General features: G+C 42.5%; 1 protein-coding gene and 1 pseudogene across 8 annotated transcripts in view; one reads left to right on the top strand and one right to left on the bottom strand.

The window, feature by feature from the left end:
* TENM4 (teneurin transmembrane protein 4) overlaps positions 1–21,464 on the bottom strand; it is an 827,507-nt gene that overhangs the window by 132,099 nt on the left and 673,944 nt on the right. For all 8 annotated transcript variants that reach the window (XM_017509841.2, XM_017509836.2, XM_017509838.2 and 5 more), the window contains one exon: positions 17,661–17,861. In XM_017509841.2, the coding sequence (XP_017365330.1) occupies positions 17,661–17,861 (201 nt within the window). The remainder of the gene's footprint in view (positions 1–17,660; positions 17,862–21,464) is intronic.
* On the top strand, positions 535–1,348 carry LOC119468403 (annotated as a pseudogene).

Below are 21,464 nucleotides of genomic sequence, written 5' to 3'. Positions count from 1 at the left end.
AAAGAAAAAGAAAAGTTCTATGTACACTCTGCTGTGTATATGACTCATTGATGAGGACCTAAGATGATTCCATCAGCACAGCTCCAAGTCACCCAGCAGAGAAACGTTGTTTCTGAAGAACAAAATATTTGCTTTTCCTCTGGTCACCTAGCATGGCACCATCAGCCAAGAAAATAAAAACCTAGGCAGAAGCCATTTGTATTTGTAGTCTGGACTTCCTCTCAAAAGCAGGGGAAAATCTCCAACTGTCCTAAAATTCCTATTCCAAGCTTATAGAGTTCTTGACTGAACTGTACACGTCCTTGGAGATGAATCTGGCCAAGCATGAGCTCTTCACCTAGAGAAAATCAAACCCACAGCACTGCCCTTTCCCTACCCTGCCTCTTCCTTGCCTCACTCATGCACTGTCTTCTCTCTAAACTGGAAGCCCACCTGATGGGACGGTTCCCTGGCACTAGCACCAGGTGTGGCCCAGTATGGCTTTCAACAAATGTTTGTTGCAAGAATAGATCGCCTCTTTTTCTGGCTGGAACCATGGAGGGTGTAGAAGAGAAGAAGGAGAAGGTTCCAGCTGTGCCAGAAACCCTTAAGAAAAAGTGAAGAAATTTCACAGAGCTGAAGATCAAGTGCCTGAGAAAGAAGTTTGCCCAAAAGATGCTTCAAAAGGCAAGGAAGAAGCTTATCTATGAAAAAAGTGAAGCACTATCGCAAGGAATACAGGCAGATGTACAGAAATGAAATTCAAATGGTGCAGATGGCAAGAAAAACTGGCAACTTCTATATACCTGCAGAACCCAAATTGGCGTTTATCATCAGGATCAGGGGTATCAATGGTGTGAGCCCAAAGGTCCGAAAGGTGTTGCGACTTCTTCGCCTTCGTCAAATCTTCAATGGAACCTTTGTGAAGCTCAACAAGGCTTCAGTTAACATGCTGAGGATCATACAGCCATATATTGCATGGGACTACCCAAATCTGAAGTCAGTAAATGAACTAATCTACAAGCATGGTTATGGCAAAATCAATAAGAAGCAAATTGCTTTGACAGGTAACACTTTGATGACTTGATCTCTTGGTAAATATGGCATCATCTGCATGGAGGATCTGATTCATGAGATGTACACTGTTGGAAAACACTTCAAAGAAGCAAATAACTTTCCGTGGCCCTTCAAATTATCTTCTCTCTGAGGTGGAATGAAGAAAAGGACCACCCATTTTGTAGAAGGTGAAGATGCTGGCAACAGGGAGGACGAGATCAACAGGCTTATTAGAAGAATGAAGTAAGGTGTCTACCATGATTATTTTTCTAAGCTGGTCGGCTAATAAACAGTACCTGCTCTCAAATTGAAAAAAAAAATAAAAAGAAAGAAAAAATAGATGAATGAAAAAAAGCTTCACGGAAGAGGTGTACGTCAGCTGACGTGACTCTATTTCAGTGCCATGTTGTACACAAGTTATTTTGTTAACTATATTCAAGTAAAGGCTTAGTGTCCTTTGTGCCTAGGCTCCTTGGAAACTCATTTCCTCCAATCTCTGTGTGCAAACTCTGTGATTTAAACCAATGCCTTGGTCCTTACACCCACAGACACATCTTCTTCATGCTAATGCCCAAGCCACACCTGTTCTCTTTCTAGGATGTGGAAGGAGGTGAACACATGAGGAAGGGGCAAAAGGGCAGGGAAAAAGGCATAGGTTTGGCTCTTGGTTAATTATGCCAAAAATATATATATCTACAGGAAAAGCTGCCCCAGGCTCCTCTCATTAAATGTTAATCCCCATGCAAACCTGAGACCTATCACTGCTACGTTTTAATTTGTCTGGACTTAACTTTACAATCCTGTTCATTAAAATAGCTGGTAGGAAAAGCTGTGCCTTTGTCCTAAAGGGAGAGACTTATGCATAATTTTTCCATAAAATTTATTCTACTTGGAAAGATGCTCAAAATTGATACAAGTAAGGGGTAGAAAGGCTTCCACCCAAAGATCTGCACACCCTCCTGCTCAACAAGGAGCAGGTGCAGATGAAGCTGTTTCTAAAATTCCCTTCATGTGGAAACAGACTCCTGGCCCCATGGGACCTCCTGGGAAGTACTTTCATAAGTCTGCATTTAGCACTAAAAGAGATAATAAATAAAACTGTTCTATTTTGCTGAGGACCTGAGATTCTAAGAGTGACCTTAAGAAATTTTAACAGAGGGTTAATTTTAAATGATTCCTGGATTTTTTGTTTTATCATTAGCTCATCTGAATTACTGCACAACTAGGGGAGTTTATTTTTTAATTTTAAATGACTCCTGGATTTTTTGTTTTATCACTAACTCATCTGAATTACTGCACAACTAGGGGAGTTTATCAGAAATTCTGGCATACTTAAAGTCCAAGCTGAACTATTAATAGTCAGCATTAAAGGCAACAATAAGAAAATGAAGTACTTTCAATGTTCCAGAACTGTTGTTGTTGAAACACAAATATTAACTCATTAAATCCTCACAAGAGTTCTGCAATGAGGCTTTCACTCCCATATCACAGTTATGGAAACGCTTAGAGGCATTAAATGCTCAAAGGTACTTAGCTATAAATGAAACATGTCTGTGATTCACATGATTTTTGGCCTATGAGTTGTGGGATCGGGTTTAGACAACACCTCAGATGCAATATGAGGGTATCCTCTGATTGTTAATTACATCTTAGATCGTGGCCCCAGCTAGACTATAAGATCTCTGGAATCAGTGTTTGAATTTCCTCCCTCACCCCAACTCAATGCTGACTTTAAGTATTTTTCCTTTTGTCTGTTTGTCTGTTCATCCGCCATCCATCTGCTCATCCATCAGCCCATCTATCTGTCCATCTACCCAAATGTCTAATCACCTTACCAGCTGTTTCCATACCATCTAAGTGTCTATCCATCCATTTATCCCTCCATCCATCCATCCACCCACTGTGTGAGTTACAGTGTATGTGTGGGCAAGTTACTTTATCTCTCTGTGCCTTGACTTTTCATCTGCAAAATAGGGTACAGATACCAATATTTCAGGCTTATGTGTGGGTTAAATGAACACCAAGTACTGTGCCTTGTATCATGCATATCTTTTATGGAGTGAACACCCACTTTGTGGCAACTATTTCATGTTTATGTGCTGGAAAGTGTCAGGGAAAGGGGGGGTTGAAGATACCGGAGGGAGCAAGGAGATGTTCAACTGAGGTGGCTTTCAACTGGTAGAGAGGACTGTTTCTGAAGCACAGAGAGACGGGCTTAGTGGGTACTTCAGCCTCTGGGTAGAGCGATCAGGCAGAGAGTCATGTGGGACACAGGCTGTACAGGGAGCAAGCAGGATGATGGCGCAGCACTGAACCAGTGGCCTCAGTGTTCTCAGTGAAGTAGGAGGCAGGAATCTCCCCAGAGCAGGGTGCCGATGAATAGACGGTGGACATTTGAAAGAGCCCCTATGGCGAATGAAAGCAAGAGCTCACAAAGTACAGGAACTGTAGCTGGGAGGGACCAGGAGAGGCTCAAGGTCACAAGCATGATGGGATTTGGCTTAGAGGTGTTCATAAGCCTAGCTGTGAGATCAGAAATGGTGAATGGTCAAAATGAGCTTGGGTTTTGCAAGGTGGATGTGGAATAAAGGCACAGAGACCTGGGGAGCTGAGTGAAGAACCAGCGAAAGAGCAGAAAATGAAGGAGGTCCAGGCAGGAGAGAGCTGGCAATGGGCAGGAAGTGGCCTGATTCTGGCCAGGAGATCTCCTTCAGGTGGATTAGAGTCCAGGGAGAAAAAGAGATAAACTAGAAGCGGCTCTATGGTTAGAAGAGAATTCTCTAGATGGGAAAACTAGGGCCTATCCAGGAAGTGCCTTATCCTATGCCATACAGTGACATGCATGTCAGTACTTGCGTAGGAACTTGTTGGCTGCCTTAAGTAACAGTCAATGTAAGGGGGGCAGCTGGGACAGCTGGACAAGTGGCTGCCAGAGGGTGGTCACTGAACTCTTTAGGCCCTCTTCTATGCTACTGCCTGTGACATTTTCATGGTCTGGGCTCCTTTACTGTGATTTTCACATGTTCAAATCTAAATGCACTTTGAATTCGGGCTCCAATGCCACGTCCTCCTTGAAGCCCCTTCAAAGTGTCCTAGCTGGAAGGAGTTTCACATTCTGCCTTCCCAAAGCAGATCTTCCTTTCTGGGGGTTATTAGTCTACCTGAGTTGTCTAGAGGACCCTGCTAGCATCAAATTAATCTCTGCATTCCCCAGTGAGTCTTACACAGGAAACATGTCTTCTAACTGTATCTGTATTGCCAGATCTCAGTGGTACAGAACAAAAGGCTCCATGTAAGATTCTGTGATTTTTCACAGAGCAGAGGCTTGGAATCAGGCAAGAATCTTCTCTGCTACTTCCTAGCTATGTGAAACAAATACTGCACACCTCTGAGTCTGATTTTTGTAATTTATAAAATGGTGATAACGGTATCTATCTTCCAGAGTTATAAAAGATTTAAAAATATACTGAGCATCTACTAGGTGCCAAATATGCCCAGGGGCTGAGGATACAAGATTATATGAAATTAGTCCTATCCACAAGAAACTCAAGTCTACCTATGTGTGTAAATGAGCAGAACACCAGCTACCATGCTCAGCACACAGTAGGCTAATTAAAAGTTAAGTTTCTCTCCCACAGATCAGATCTCTCTTTATTTTGTACAAATTAGCATGCTGAAAGGATGGCACCCACGCTTCCTCCCTCCCTCCCTCACTAAGTTGGACAGATGGCTTTTAGTCTCAGTGCAGGTTTCAGGAAGAAGCCAGAAGAGGAAGAAGATACAGGAAAGGAACCTCTGACTTCCTTACGGTAATTAGTCTCCTTTAGACATTGAGGCCAAACCCAAGCTACTCTCCTGTGCTTTTCAACTTCCTTCCCCGTCACCCGAAAGTCAGAGCTGCTTCAAGTCATGGCTCTGTTCCACAGACTGAGATGGCAGAAAGTTAACGAGCCTTGGAAACCACATGGCCTTTCACCTCATTCAAGGAGCCTGGAGAGCTTTCAAACCAAGCAGAAAAGTGGATTCTAGTATGTGGGTGTAGAGCAGGTCTCCACATCTATTCCCCCAGGACTGGAATTTCAAATCTTTACAAAGCACCTACCACAGGAAGCAGTAAGCCACTGTTATTCCTCTTAATTGGAGAGTATCTGGCTTCCTGATTAAGGAGTTCAAACCTAGCTTGGAGGAGCCCTCCAAATAGGAGCTGACTTTGCAGAAGGATAACAAGCCAGGAAAGAACTAGTGAGCAAGGAAGCCAAAGGATGTGACTGGTATGTGTATTTCTGGCCAGGGCTGGAACACAAACAGACCCCCACTAAAAGGGCCCAACTGGGTGAAACGAAGAGACAGCTGATGTTACACTCTCTTCCCAACGATCTCTGATTCTGATAACCTTTTGTGAAACCCTCATTCTCCACTCAGTCATAAGCTCATCTATCTAACTATCCCTGGACACTTTCACCTGGCTGTCCCAGGTATGCTCCTCCAACTGTATGCTGACACTAGAGTAGCTTTCTAAAACCAAACCTGACCGTATCACACCTCTGCTTGAAACTTCTCAGTGGCTCCCCATGACAGAAAAAACCTAAACTCCTTCAAGATTATTCATGCTGGCTTCCTTCACCTTTTCCCCCCTCACTACTGCCACAGATATCGTAAGCTAAGCCAGTTCAAACTACTTGTCTTTCCTAGAAAATGCCCTGATCTCCCATCTGTGTATATGTTACAAATCTTTGACTTCTACAATTGGCTGCTGCAAGGTACTTGCCTCTTCCTTTTATCACTACCTATTCATATCCAACCTCCAATACCACCTTAAATTCCATTTCCTCCAATAAGCTTCCCTGACTATCAGTTGAAAGCAATTGCTCTTTTCCTGAAACCCTTGTAGTAATATTAGTACACCAAAGTCATGATCCAATTTACATGGTTCCTCTGGCAGTGTTACTAAATGAAGTGCTACCCAAAACCTGATACCTGAATTACTGGCAGTTTCAGCATAAACCTTGGTAATAGCCAAAGGCAGAGTTGTGCAGGGGATAAACATGGGCTCTGAAGCCAGAGAAGCCTGGAAGTGAATCATTGTTTCCCCAGACTGTCTTTGAGTAAGTCACCCAAGTTCTCGGACCCTAGTTTCCTGGGAATAACACCATCTGCAATGTCAGAGGTTAATGTATTTGCTGTTTGAATAAATCATGAAGCACATATACGAAGGAGCTCTGTAAAATGTAAAATTTCCATTCAAGAATTTTTTTTTTAATTACAAGTTATAATAACAGCAGTTTGATTCAGGAAGACAACTGGAGATTTTGTATAAGATATCAGCTTGGGCATCCAAATAGAAACTTCATTCTGCAGCGCAATTTCAGGAGGGCTTATATTTGCATACTGACGAGCTCCAATTCTGATAGAAAATGTTCCAGGGCTGTCAGGGGAAATTCTACTAAATTACAAATCTGCCAGCTCTTGGTTTATCAACCTTAAACTCTGGCAGTATTTAGCAGCATGCTTGTCTGGGCCCAATTTTCTAGTCTTTGATTAAATGTTAGGTACTGACCATCTCATTGTGTCTAAACCTCCACACTACCTCCCAGACACCTGGTAGGCTCTTCCCTGCTTCTCTCTGACAATTCCCTTCCTTCTTTATGCCACTGTCAATCTCCTGGATATTTATTATTATGAACTTTGATTTTAGGCTATCGCTTGCTGTTGGGAAGGGGTACAGGAAATGTCAAGTCTCAATAGATATTATTCCTCCGGAGAAATTCTAACCTTGAGTTTCCCCTCCTATAACATACCTATACAGAAACAGCCTAGCTTGATCGTTTCCTTTTGATGTTTAATTGGATGTCAGTGCTGTGCTTTCTGGGCTGAGAAACTAATGCTTCTCAGAGAAGGAACAATTCTGGCTACACAAATGAGACTTGTAACAGGGGAGAATGCTCAGTGCTGAATCTAATTTTCTCTCCCATCCATGAACATAAGACAATTTCTCTGGCATTAAAGCATCTCACTCAGTCTTTCTGTCATTAATAAGAATTAAATTATGTTCCCTCAAATTTAAATGTAATTATATTTTGCCTCGTAAATAAAATTGAATTTAGCTCTAATGCAACTGCTATGTTTAAAGCTTTAATTTTTTTTAACCTTGTTGCTACTTTAAGCTTATTTTTGTTAAAGCATTGAATTTATTTTGCTGTCAATTGTGACATAATTTGATAACTGAGTTTTTCAGCGCCATAGCCATCTAGTCATTATTGTTATTATTTATGCTTTGTAATTTTGCTTTCCCTTTGGGTAGGGGAGATTAATAGAGAATAAACTGGAAGCTTAGAGGATCTGAGTGTGAATTCTAGAGTTCCCCTATGTTAAGGTAGAATCTAGGCCAGATTGAGCTGAGAGAGCCAAATAAAGAGACCAGATGTAGAGTCTGAAAGGGAAATCATTGGTTCATTTACAATTATTTTATTTTATTTTATTTTGAGATGGGGTTTCACTCTTGTTGCCCAAGCTGCAGTACAATGGCGCAATCCTGGCTCACTGCAACCTCCACCTCCCAGGTTCAAGCGATTCTCCTGCCTCAGCCTCCTGAGTAGCTGGGATTACAGGTATGTGCCACCACATCTGGCTAATTTTGTATTTTTGGTAGCGATTTCTCCATGTTGGTCAGGCTGGCCTCAAACTCCTGACCTTAGGTTATCCGCCTGCCTCGGCCTCCCAAAGTGCTGGGATTGCACACTGACAATTATTTTAAGTCAAGATTTTTGGCAAGGTATTCAGCAGGCTCCAAGATTTGGATCCTGCCTACCTTCTGGCCTTCCTACCTGCCACTCACCCCTGCAGTTCCTATGCTCCAGCCAGACTGAGGCGCAACTGTCCAGCTGACCAGGCATGCTTGGCCTGCACTGCCCTCTCCTCCTTGGCCACCAGGGGGCCTCCCCTCAGTCCCCTTTCGGGGTCTGGCTCACAAGTCTCCAGTTGGTGAGGACCTTCTCTGGTTCCTCTCCCATCTCTTACTGGCCAAGTTCACTGCTCCTGCCCTTGTGCTCCAAACCCTACTGTACACACATCAATCAGAGCTCTGCTCATGCTGCATAATTAGGTGTCTCACTTCCTGACCAGACTGGGGCTCTCTGATCTTTGATGCCTAAAACAGTGAGTGCCCAGCACATAGGAGAGGCCAGAAAGGTTCAGTGAATGAACGCAGTGAATGTGTCAGGGTGGGAGCAGGTCTGGGGCTGTTGTGGGGTGCTCTCTCTGAGGAGGTTGTGCTCTTCTCTGGAATGGACCTCGGGAAGCTCGTGATGCTGAGAGGAGGCCAACCCTAACTCCCTTGTGCTGTGGGCCACTGACCTAGTTTTTTGGGAATAAATGTGTCAGCTTTTATCTAACTCTTCATCTAGACTCTTCATCTAGGTAATGATCTAGATAATCTAGATAATGACTCTTCATCTGGAGTCAATGACCAGTGTTGGGGGCTGGGGAACGGGGATGGTAGAGAGACTCAGAAACTGCAAGGAAACTGAGCCTCTGAGAGAGAAAGAGAGTTGTTTAAGGTTACACAGATTCAGATCCAGGTCTTTCGGGTCCAAACCTTCACTCTGTAAACTGTCCTAAGAATTAAATTTGTTAGAGTCTAAGGACCGTTTGGATGTCTGAAATCTAATCATGCATTCTAAAAATACATACAAATACTTCATTTATTGACTGCTTACTGAATACAGCCACCATGCTAGGCAACTTAAGTATACATGTTAAATCTAATCTGGAAAATAATCCTGCAAGGCAGGTATCATTAGCCATTATCTATGCTTAAGCTGAGTCTTGAAAATCTAGCCTGGTCCTACTCCAAATTTCATGCAATTCTTGCTGACTGCACATGTTACCTCCAAACCTATGCCACTGAATCTCTAAAACATCTCCAACTGTTATTCCATGAAACTCAATTGCAATCAAATGATAAGAATCATAAACCCACAGCATGAGCATTTTACAGGCAGAATCTCTGCCATGTACTGCTTCCGTGAGCCAGCAACCCTAAGGAATAAAATATAGTGAGAGGGCTCTCTCAAATAAAAGTCATTTATGGGAGACAAGACTGGAGAGAGCTCACAGAGCAGTGAAAATGAGGAGTGAATTTATAAGGCTGAGGAGAGGGGCTATGGGGGTGAGTGTGGGGAAGGAAGACCCGAAGGAGAACCAACAGGGGCAAATGATAAGCCTAAGGAATGGCCTTTGAAAGGGTACCATGGAAAATGACATGGAGCACGAAATCTTTAGAATCCATTAAGCTCTGAAAGAAAGGTGAGCCTTTCCAATTCTAAAGACCATCTCAAAGAGATTAAATTCTTTCTCTGTTCTGAGACAGCTCTGAGCCAAAAGGGTGAAAAGCCAATTAAAGTGTTTGGAAGGGGAGATGTGAGTTGTTCTGCATAGCCGTGCTGCTGAGTGTACCCACTTTATGCAAAAGTTGATGAGGCATCCAGCCCAGCAGGCCTGCTCCCTGGGAAAGATGGCTTCAGGGAGGTGAAATGATGCCAGCTTTTGTCCAAGAGGGCTTGTGGCTGGCTGGCACTGCACATGAAACTAACATGATCTAGGTCTGGGAAGTGACAGAGAAGGAGTGCAGAGAGCTGTTTGGTGTTAGCCCAGCACAACGTGTGGGGAGTGGGAGGGAAGGGGTTTGTGAGGAGCTGGGGAGGAGGTGGAGTCCTGAGAGAAGGGATTAGGTTTGCTGTTGGCATCTTCCTGGACAGAGCTTTCAGCTGCAGCTACTCCCTTCTCTGTGTTCCCAGTGGGCTCTTCTTCCTTTGACTATTCGCTGGTTAAGTCATTCATGGAATAATCACTGAGAACCTAACGCATGTTTGCCCTATGCTAGGGATATTGATAGGCCCCAACCTCACAGAGTTCACAGCTTGGTTAGAGAGAAAGAGAAAGAGAGACTGATTAAGGTACATTGCTCAGTATAACATAGTGTTCAGGAGAGACCTTGGAGCAAGATCTGGTTTGAATCTGGACTCTGCCACTTATTAATTGGGTGAGGGCTGGGGAAAAAGGATGCCGACATGTAATTTAATCTTTCTGGGCTTCAGCTTCCTCATCTGGAAATGGTAATACTTCCTTCCCAGAGTTCTTACGAACCTTAACTCAGATAAGGTTATAAAGGACTTATTTCAGTGCCTGGTACATGCTAAACACTAATAAATGGATGGCTCTTTGTTACTCTATCCTGTGGCTTGTCAGAAAGAAAGATAAGACTGGTAACACGAACATCTCTTTGGATAGAAGGTGGGCATGAGGCAAGAGCTGAGGACTTGGGAACGAAGGGCCTGGATTTAATTCAACTGCCACTGGAAAGCTGACTCACTCCGGGTCAGTCATTCCCCCTCTCCAACTCTTCTCTATCTGTTTAACAGCATCAGCAGTAGCCCCCACCATCACTACCACCCTGATCAGTATCATCCTCCCAAATGACTCAGGAAGTGAAGTCCCCCGGGTGCCTATGTCCTATGCTCTTCTGGGCCATAAGAATCTGTTCCAACAGTTATCTCGTGTGGCTTATCAGGAAGGAAGACCACATGCATGAGGCTGGTTTGAAAGAGGAATTTCTGAGATGAGACTGGAAGCCAAGTTGCCAGGAAGCCAGGGAACTGAGTAAACACTTGTATAAAATCTGACTTCACTGTTTCCACAAACCTAACCAAAGTGCTGGGGAACTTGTCAGCTCATATTTCAATACAGGGCTGGTTGTTGAGTGCAGGGCATGTTGATTTAAACTGCTTTCATTAAATCCTGTTCTTGGTGCCAAACAGCAAGACACATGTCTCAGGGAATAGACAGTGTTCCTTCCTAGGAGGCAGCAGGCAGCAGGGGACCATCTCTGCCAACCCAAGAACCCAGAACCAATGCAAGGATCACTTGGGATTTGCCTTTTGGCCTGCAGGTCCTGATGGGAGGGACTGGGCAGTGTCTGTGCCAGCCCAGCCATGCCAGGCAGCATCTGTGCCAGCCCAGCCATGCCAGGCAGCAAGTAGCACAGGCAAGATGACTAGCACTACTGCTTGTCCAGGGTGTGAGCTGTGCCAGACACGGTGAAAACCATTTTGCCCATATTTCCTCATCTATCCTCACAGTAATTCCATAAAGTAATTTTACCTAAGGGAAAACTAAGGGTTAGAGGGTTAAGCCACATGCTGAAGCCATTCAATGAGTGGGGAGCAACACTTTCCCCAAAAAGCCCAGTGCCTGTTCTGCTGCCCTGTAGCCAACTCCCTAAACATAGTTTCTTGGCTCTATAGTGGATCCAGGCAACAAGGCATTCCTTACTTAGCTTCACTGCAAAAACTCGAGTTTCAAAACAGCTTCCACTCAGTGAAAGTCTCCTTGGAAGGGAGGTGGTAGAGACATTAAGTGTTTCTTCTATGACAGGCTCTGTCCTATGTGCATACAAAAATAATGTGCTTTAGTGATTACACAACCTGCTGAGGTAGGTACTATTACTATCTCCATCTTTCAGATAAGGGAACTGAAGTCAAGGAAAGTGAAGTTTCTTGCCAAGGTCACACAGTGAACATGTGGCAGAAGCAGGGTGGAACCCAGGCCAGCAGTTCCTATACAGCAGGGGCTGAGGAGAGAGAGCAGTTGAAGCGCCCTCATTCTCCTTCAAACCCGCTTCCAGAGGCAAGGTGACAGCTGAGGAGGAATGCGGCCTGTGGGGAGTGCTGGGAAGCAGGCTGCCCCAGCGCAGGGCCAGGCCTTGACTCCCAGCTTCCTCCCTCACCAGCACGGCTCCTGCAAGTCACAGCCACTACCCTAGCTTCAGCACAGGAACCGGGGCAATACCATACCTGTCATCCCAACCTTGCAGGGCTGCTTTTGTGCAGGGTGTGTTTCTATGATACTCAACAAACACCAACTGCTTTTACTGTTACAACAGTTTTAAAGCTGCCTTTTAAATCCCAGGCCTTGTGGCAATCATGACACCCTTCTAGTCAGTGACAGGCTACAGAAAAATTTAGGATCTGTATTTCTGAAAGGGATTTCATCTTGCCTCTTACTATCAAATTTGTTAATATCAATTGCTCCACCAATGAGTGTTTTAATTAACATCATAACAATAGCTAACAGGTATTGAGCTCATATAATGGGCCAAATCGTTTTCATTTTCCTTTTCAAAAAAATAAAATATACATATATATATATATATATATATATATATATATATTTGTTTTTTTTAATTGCATTTAGGTTCTGGAGTACATGTAAAGAACATGCAGGATTGTTGCATAGGTACATACATGGCAATGTGGTTTGCTGCCTTCCTCCCCATCACCTATATCTGGCATTTCTCACCATGATATCCCTTCCCAACTTCCCACCCCCAGCTGTCCCTCCCCTAGACGCCCCACACAGACCTCAGTGTGTGATGCTCCCCTCCCTGTGTCCATGTGTTCTCATTGTTCAACATCCGCCTATGAGTGAGAACATACAGTGTTTGATTTTCTGTTCTTATGTCAGTTTGCTGAGAATGATGGTTTCCAGGTTCATCAATGTCCCGACAAAGGACACAAACTCATCGGTTTTTATGGCTGCATGGTATTCCATGGTGTATATGTGCCACATTTTCCCTATCCAGTCTATCACTGATGGGCATTTGGGTTGGTTCCAAGTCTTTGCTATTGTAAACAGTGCCGCAATGAACATACGTGTGCATGTGTCCTTATAACAGAACAATTTATAATCCTTTGGATATATACCCAGTAATGGGATTGCTGAGTCAAATGGAATTTCTACGTCCAGGTCCTTGAGGAATGCCACACTGTCTTCTACAAAGGTTGAACTAATTTACACTCCCACCAACAGTGTAAAAGTCTTCCTATTTCTCCACATCCTCTCCAGCATCTGTTGTCTCCAGCTTTTTTTAATGATCGCCATCCTAACTGGTGTGAGATGGTATCTCAATGTAGTTTTGATTTGCATGTCTCTAATGACCAGTGATGATGAGCATGTTTGTTAGTCTCATTTTTGTCTTCTTTTGTAAAGTGTCTGTTCATATCCTTTGCCCACTTTCGAATGGGTTTGTTTGTTTTTATTTCTTGTAAATCTGTTTTAGTTCTTTATAGATTCCGGATATTAGCCCTTTGTCAGATGAATAGACTGCAAAAATTTTTTCACATTCTGTTGGTTGCCAGTTCACTCTAATGATTGTTTCTTTTAATGTGCAGAAGGCTCCAGAGTTTAATTAGATCCCATTTGTCTATTTTGGCTTTTGTTGCCAATGATTTAGGTGTTTTAGTCATGAAGTCCTTGCCTATGACTAAGTCCTAAATGGTTTTGCCTAGGTTTTCTTCTAGGGTTTTTATGGTGTTAGGTCTTATGTTTAAGTCTTTAATCCATCTGGAGTTAATTTTAGTGTAAGGTGTCAGGAAGGGGTGCGGTTTCTGCTTTCTGCACATGGCTAGCCAGTTTTCCCAACACCATTTATTAAACAGGGAATCCTTTCCCCATTGCTTGTTTTTGTCAGGTTTGTCAGATTGGATGGTTGTAGATGTGTGGTGCTGCCTCCGAGGCCTCTGTTCTGTTCCATTGGTCTATATCTCTGTTTTGGTACCAGTACCATGCTGTTATGATTACTGTAGCCTTGCGATATAGTTTGAAGTCAGGTAGCGTGATGCCTCTAGCTTTGTTCTTTTTGCTTAGAATTGACTTGGCTATGTGGCCTCTCTTTTGGTTCCATATGAAGTTTATGGTGTTTTTTTTTTTCCAGTTCTGTGAAGAAGGTCATTGGTAGCTTGATGGGGATAGCATTGAATCTGTAAATTACTTTGGGCAGTACAGCCATTTTCACGATATTGATTCTTCCTAATCACGAGCATGGAATGTTTTTCCATCTGTTTGTTTTCTCTCTGATTTCTTTGAGCAGTTGTTTGTAGTTATTCTTGAAGAGGTCCCTTACCTCCTTTGTTAGTTGTATTCCTAGGTATTTTATTCTTCTTGCAGCAATTGCAAATGGGAGTTTGCTCATGCTTTGGCTCTCTGTTATTGGTGTATCGGAATGCTTGTCATTGTTGCACATTGATTTTGTATCCTGAGACTTTGCTGAAGTTTCTTATCAGTTTCAGGAGATTTTGGGCTGGGACGATGGGGTCTTTTAAATACACAATCATGTCATCTGCAAATAGAGACAACTGACTTCCTCCTTTCCTAATTGAATACCCTTTATTTCTTTTTCTTGCCTGATTGTTATGGTTAGAACTTCCAATACTATATTGAATAAGTGGTGAGAGAGGGCATCCTTGTCTAGTGCCAGATTTCAAAGGGAATGCTCCACTCTTTGCCCATTCAGTATGATATTGGCTGTGAGTTTGCCGTAAACAGCTTTTATTATTTTAAGATACGCTCCATCGATACCTAGTTTATTCAGAGTTTTTAGCATAAAGGGCTGTTGAATTTTGTCAAAGGCCTTCTCTGCATCTATTGAGATAATCACATGGTTTTTGTCTTTGGTTCTGTTTATGTGGTGAATTACATTCATAGACTTGAGTATGTTGAACCAGCCTTGCATCCCCGGGATGAAGCCTACTTGTTCATGATGGATAAGCTTTTTGATGTACTGTTGCAATCGGTCTGCCAGTATTTTATTGAAGATTTTTGCATCTATGTTCATCATGGATATTGGCCTGAAGTTTTCTTTTCTTGTTGAGTCTCTGCCTGGTTTTGGTATCAGGATGATGTTGGTCTCATAAAATGATTTGGGGAGGATTCCCTCTTTTTGGATTGTTTGGAATAGTTTCAGAAGGAACGGTACCAGCTCCTCTTTGTATGTCTGGTAGAATTCGGCTGTGAACCCACCTGGACCTGGGCTTTTTTTGGGTGGTAGGCTATTAACTGCTGCCTCAACTTCAGCCCTTGTTATTTGTCTATTCAGGGTTTTGACTTCTTCCTGGTTTAGGCTTGGGAGGATGCAAGTGTCCAGGAATTTATCCATTTCTTCCAGGTTTAGTGGTTTATGTGCATAGAGTTGTTTGTAGTAATCTCTGATGGCGGTTTGTATTTCTGTGGAATCTGTGGTGATATCCCCTTTATCGTTTTTTATTTCATCTATTTGATTATTCTCTTTTTTCTTTTTTATTAATCTGGCTAGTGGTCCATCTCTTTTGTTGATCTTTTCGAAAAACGAGCTCCTGGATTTACTGATTTTTTGAAGGGCTTTTTGTGTCTCTGTCTCCTTCAGTTCTGCTCTGATCTTAGTTATTTCTTGTCTTCTGCTACGTTTTGAGTTTTTTTGATCTTGCTCCTCTAGCTCTTTCAATTTTGATGATAGGGTGTCAATTTTAGATATTTCCTTTCTTCTCATGTAGGCATTTATTACTATAAATTTTCCTCCAGACACTGCTCCAAATGTGCCCCAGGGATTCTGGTATATTGTGTATTCGTTCTCGCTGGTTTCTAAGAACATCTTTATTTCTGTCTTCATTTCATTGTTTATCCAGTCACCATTCAAGAGACAGTTGTTCACTTTCCATGAAGTTGTGCAGTTTGAGTTAGTTTCTGAATTCTGAGTTCTAATTTGATTGCACTGTGGTCTGAGACTTTTTCATTTTCTTAAATATTTCTCACTATGACTCCAGAAGGTAGGTACTATCATTATTTCCATTTTACAGCTCCAGAGGGAGCTGTAACTTGCCCAAAATTGTAATTAGTAAGTAGCAGAGCCAAGATTTGAACTCAAGTCTGTCTGAAGAAAGTCCGTCTCAGGGAGTTTCCTCATCACATGGTTCTCTCTTGCCTTTGTACATGAGGACACATACACGTTTGATAGCAGTTATGGGGAATGGTGTGGCCAAGACTGAGGAGAGGAGAGCTCATAATTCTATTCAAAGTCCCTTTTAATAGTTCTGTTCTTTCCATTTACAGGGCTAACTAAAGAATACTTAATAATCTCATCCAAAGTTATACCTACCTCCTCAGAGGCTGTGGGGTTTCATCAGGGATTAACCGTGCAAGACACAGTTATATGCCTATCATAAATTAGCTTTGTGGCCACATAATGAACAATGCAAGCCAGTATAGCTTTAAGAGGACCATTTATTATATCGCTATAAACAAAACCATATAAAAAGAATTATTCCTGAGACCCTGCACATCTGTGCTTACAATCATGTCTTTACATTAGCTTTGCAAGCAAGGATAAAAGTCCAATTGAGACTGTGTATTTAACACCGATTCTCCATTCAACAGTGAAAGGTAGTCCAAAGTATTCCAAAGGCATGAATGCTGCATGGATCTCATTTTTGCCAAAGGTCTCGATCATCTTTCTCGATCACCACTAGAACTGTTAATATACAACAAAATGAGCTAATCTGAGCCTCACTTTGTTTAAACAGCGTGGAGTGCCGAGGAAAATGATTTGGAATAAAAAAGCATAGCTGGAGAGGCTATCACTTTTTAGCTTTTTGTCCCTGGGCAGGATTACTTAAATTTTTTCTGAGCCTTAGGTCCTTTATTGGTTTACTTATCTTCATTCTGTCATTGTTGTCCGCCCCCCCTCCTTTCCCAGAATGCACACTCTACAAAGGCAGGGACTCTTTTGTCTCTTCATCCTGTCTAATTAGAAGAGTGTCTGGTATATTGTAGGTGCACAGTAAGTATTCAGTGATTAAAGTATTATGCAAATTGGTAAAACATGGATAAATGACACCTTTCTCATAGGGATTTGCACAGATTCAATAAAGATTAGATGTGAATGTAACCCATTATACACCAATACCGTGCTAGGTGACTCACATATGCTCTTATTTAATCCTCACTTGGAAAGGATCTATAAATCATAGTGTTTTCAAACAGAAGGGTGCCAACATAATTATCCTTTGTACTTTATATGTACAAACCCTGTGGTGAACCAAATGCCACAATCAAGAACACAGTCGATCATGTGTTCATTCATTCATTCATCACTATTTATTGAGTAGGTACTGTGGGTAAGGCCTTGCTGAGTCCTGGGGCTTCAGGGTGAATAAGACATGTTTGCTAACCTCATGGAGCTTAGTAACTAACAGAGTGTTTGGCTAGAAGGGCAGGTGGGGGCCAGATTCCAAAGAACCCTAAACACTACACCCAGTTTGCACTTCATTATGAGAAACAGGTGAAACCGAAGGGTTTGATGGCAGGGACATGCATCCTGTGAAGCCCACCCCTACAGAGCTTAACTAGGAAAACTTTCCCTATGGCCTTGCCTCCAGGGATAACGTCTTAACATGAGATGAGATTTCAGTGACACATATCTATAAGTACTATTGTTGAGGGGTAGTTTTGAATCTCAAGAACACTGCTATGGAACGAATGATGTAAGGATGTAATTTTTGAATCCTATCTCTACCTAAAAGTATTGAAGGCCAGAGTTCAGAGAAAGAACAAAAGCACGCAGAGGCATGGGGAATGCATTGCTACATGATTGAGAAAAGTCACGTCCCTGATCAGGACTGAATGGTGACCATGTCACAGTAGAAATCCCCTCCCTCTGCCCATGCTGCTTCTCCCCACTCCCCACCCCTCACACCCCAACCCTCATTCCTCCTCACCCCGACTCATCCTCCACCCACCCTTCATCCCCGTGCATTTACCGATAGAACAGTCGTGTCCAGTCCAGCTTGGATCACAGCTGCAAAGCCCAGTGTCGGGGAGGAAGGTTCCGTGGCCTGAACATTGGTCTAAGCATGTGGCTCTAGGGGTCTCGCAGTTGGTGCCTCCCCATCCCACAGAGCAGTGGCATTCGCCTCTCACGCAGACGCCCCGGCCTGAACACGTAGGGTCCATGCAGTCCACTGTGAGATGGAGGAAAGAGAACATACGTAAGCATCTGACCAGCAAAGGTAAGACTCCTTTAAGAAAACTACTTAGCTTTGCGGCCAAGAGGCTTTACACATTCTGGTAGAAGGATGCAGAGGCCACTTGGTATGGTGAGAGCAGTACTGTAGCAAATGGCAGAGCTGGGTTCCCAACTCCACCCAGGTAGAAATCCTTAACTCTTCATTTGTGGGGCAGACAGAGTAAGAAATGTGTCTCAAGCATCAGCACAGCACTTTGTGCCTATGGACACTCCTTCATTCACTTTTGAATCTCCACCTCCTCCAACAGTGCCTGGTACACAGGAGGAGTTAAATAAGTCTTCAGAGAACAAACTTTTATTATCACTTCATAATGCAAGTTTATTTATGAGAGCATGAGACTAAAATAGATTCCTTGATTTAGATGAGAATTTATTTCGTAATTAAATTCCACTAGATTTTATCATTTTCTCCAAATTCTTGGGATTGATACGAACTTTCAACTTCACCTTCCTGGCCAGGCATGGTGACTCACACCTGTAAATCCCAGCACTTTGGGAGGCTGGAGTGGGAAGATCACTTGAGGCCAGGGGTTTGAGACCAGCCTGGGCAACAGAGTGAGATCCTGTCTCTACAAAAAATTTAAAAAGTTAGCTAGGCATGGTGGGACATGCCTGTAGTCCCAGTAAATTGAGAGACTGAGGCAGGTGAATTGCTTGGGCCTAGGAGGTCGAAGCTGCAATGAGCTATGATTGTGCCACTATACTCCAACCTGGGTAACAGAGTGAGACTGTCTCTAAAAGACAAATGACCAAAATGACAACAAAAAACTTCACTTTCATGAGGGCAAACATTTCAATATGTGCTGACTTTGCACAGCTTCTCTTATGTGGTAGGTGACCTACATAGTGGTGGCTCACAGCCAGGCAGCCCTTTAGTGCTCCCAGAACCCAAGGTCAAAGTGGTCTCAAGAGACAACCCAGAAAGAGGAAAAGGAGAGTAACACTGTGGGTTATTTGCTCTGTGCTTACACTCTAACCACTTTATATACACTGTCAGATTCAGTTTTCTCAGTAACCCAGTGAGATACAGATGAGGAAACTGAGGCTCTCAGAGGTAAATAATTTATGATAGATCACACAGCTAAACTCTACCAGAGAGAAATTCTTTTCCTGATTTCTAAAATCGTGGTAAAATAAACATAACATAAAATTTACCATCTTAGCCACTGGTAAGTGTACAAGCCAGTGCTGTTGAGGATGCGGATGGTGTTGGGCAACCATCACCATTGTCAGTCTCCAGAACTCTTTTCATCTTGCAAAGCTGAAACTCTGCACCCATTAAACAACTTCCTATTTCCCCTTTCCCTCAGCCCTGACAACCACCATTCTATTTTCTATCTCTATGAATTTGACTACTCTAGGTACCTAATGTAAGGGAAATCATCCAGTATTTATCATTTTGTGATGGCTTGTTTCACTTGGCATAATGTCTTCAAGGTTCACCCATGTTGCGGCATGGCCAGAATTTCCTTCCTTTTGAAGGCTGAATACTATTCCATTGTGTGTTTTTACCTCATTTTGTTTATCCATTCATACATGGATAGAAACTCAGGTTGCTTCCACCTTTTGGCTATTATGAATAGGGTTGCTATGAACACAGGTGTACAAACATCTCTTTGAAACTCTCTTTCAATTCATTTGAATATATGTCCAGAAATGAAATTGCTGGATCATATGGTAAATTCTATTTTAGATTTTTTGAGGAACGATCATGCTGTTTTCCATAGTAGTGCTACCATTTTACATTCCCACCAGCAGTGCACAAGGATTCCAATTACTCCACATCCAGGGAAGAATCTGAAGACAGATCTGTCTGATACTGAGGCCAATATTTCTTCTATCAGGGACTGACTTTCCCAAATCAAAGCTTTAGTTATAGGGCTACACAAAATTAACAGAGACCTCTAATCTTCTGCAAAGCACTGCATGGAAAAGGAGAGAAGTACTGAGAATTAAGTGAAGTGGCTCCAGTTCATATGGAAAGTGCAACAGGTGGCAGAGAGAAGACAGGATTGGTAAAGGAGGTCGATTCATGTTCTTTCTCTGCCAAAAAGTTGTCAGGTCTGTCTTTCTCTTTAGGGAGGTAGGGATGCTATTCATTTTGTAATTGTGAGGGCACGGTGGTATCCTGGGGAGGAAGGGCAACGAGTAGCTGTTGGAGAAAGTGTGCTGATGGTGCTGTGATGAGTATGGTCAGGCCCCTCCTAATGGGAACTCACGAGGGAGCCCTATGCTACAGAAGAAAAAGCTCTCCATTTGGCCTGAGGACCTAGGTTCAAGGGACAAAATTAGGGCCTAGGGTCTTAGGTCCATGGTCCAATTACATATCTGCTCTGAGCTTCCCATCTATAAGGCAGGTATGGTAAAGATACTGACCACTGACTTCTCAGGTTGCTATGAGGAGCAAATGACATGATGATTTGAAAAGACTATATGAATTGTTGCAAAAAAGTTATTTTCCCATCCTATCAGGACATTCAGTAGCATGGCTTGGGGCAAACTGTGGTCAGAGCTCAATTATAATCCAGATATCTTTTAAATTTATTTATTAATTATATTTTATAACCCAGTATACTTGACTTTTGCATAAAAGACTGGGAAACCCAGGCTGGGTATATAAGAGTCATAGACACAAATGGGGAAAAACTACAAACGGCAATATTATGGGAACATTTATATTGAGAACTAGCTTATTAAGAAAGTTCCTTGGCTATTTAGGGTCTTAAAGATGTTCAACCTAAAAACCTAAATGATAAGTAAGACCATCAGAGTTCAGGAGTGATCGTTTGCTAAAAACACAGTAATGATCACAACAACGAGCATTAATTTAGTCCCTCTTCTGCACCATATTTTGCTATTAAGCTTTTTATAGACATTATCTCATTTAATCCTAACAATGTAAGTATGAGGTAGCTACTTTTGTCATCCTCATTTGACCGATAAAGAAACAGAAAGCACAGAGAGGTTAAATAATTTGCCCAAGATCACACAGTAGTATGACAAATGGAAAAATTTAAATGCGAATCCCTCTTTCCTGGTTTAGGTCTCCGGTCATTTCGCGTTATAATCTTACTAGTTTGGAAATACATGAATGCATATATACTTACATAAACACACACACACAAAATGCCTTAAAAATAGAAATAAAATCAAAACAAGAAAGAAATAGAACAATGTGGAGGATTAATGAAGTCAAATGAAGGCCAAGAATCTCTTCTCCTGCAGTCTCTGGACACCATGCAAAAATGGTTAGAGCATGACCTGTTGGAATTCCTGATAATTAAAAATAAGAAAAGTAATAATAGTGATAAATTCTCATGGCCTGCCTCAGATCTTGGAACCTCAGAAGGATTATTCTGGCCCATTAGGCTTCTATGACAATCCCCTAGACCCAGAGAACTTTCCAATTTGACAGGAAACAACTCAGCAATTCCTATCCTGAGGCCTATAAAGGTATTTCCTTTTCTGTAAGTGCCTGAACCTCAACATTGGGTTGAAACTGTCTCTGAGAATCCCAGGGCACCCTTCAGGTCGAAAC

The sequence above is a fragment of the Cebus imitator genome, unplaced genomic scaffold, assembly GCF_001604975.1.
Source record: "Cebus imitator isolate Cc_AM_T3 unplaced genomic scaffold, Cebus_imitator-1.0 Scaffold424, whole genome shotgun sequence".
In the NCBI taxonomy this organism is placed as follows: domain Eukaryota; kingdom Metazoa; phylum Chordata; class Mammalia; order Primates; family Cebidae; genus Cebus; species Cebus imitator.
The sequence above is the reverse complement of the archived record's forward strand: the minus strand, read 5'-3'. Positions and strand labels throughout refer to the sequence as shown.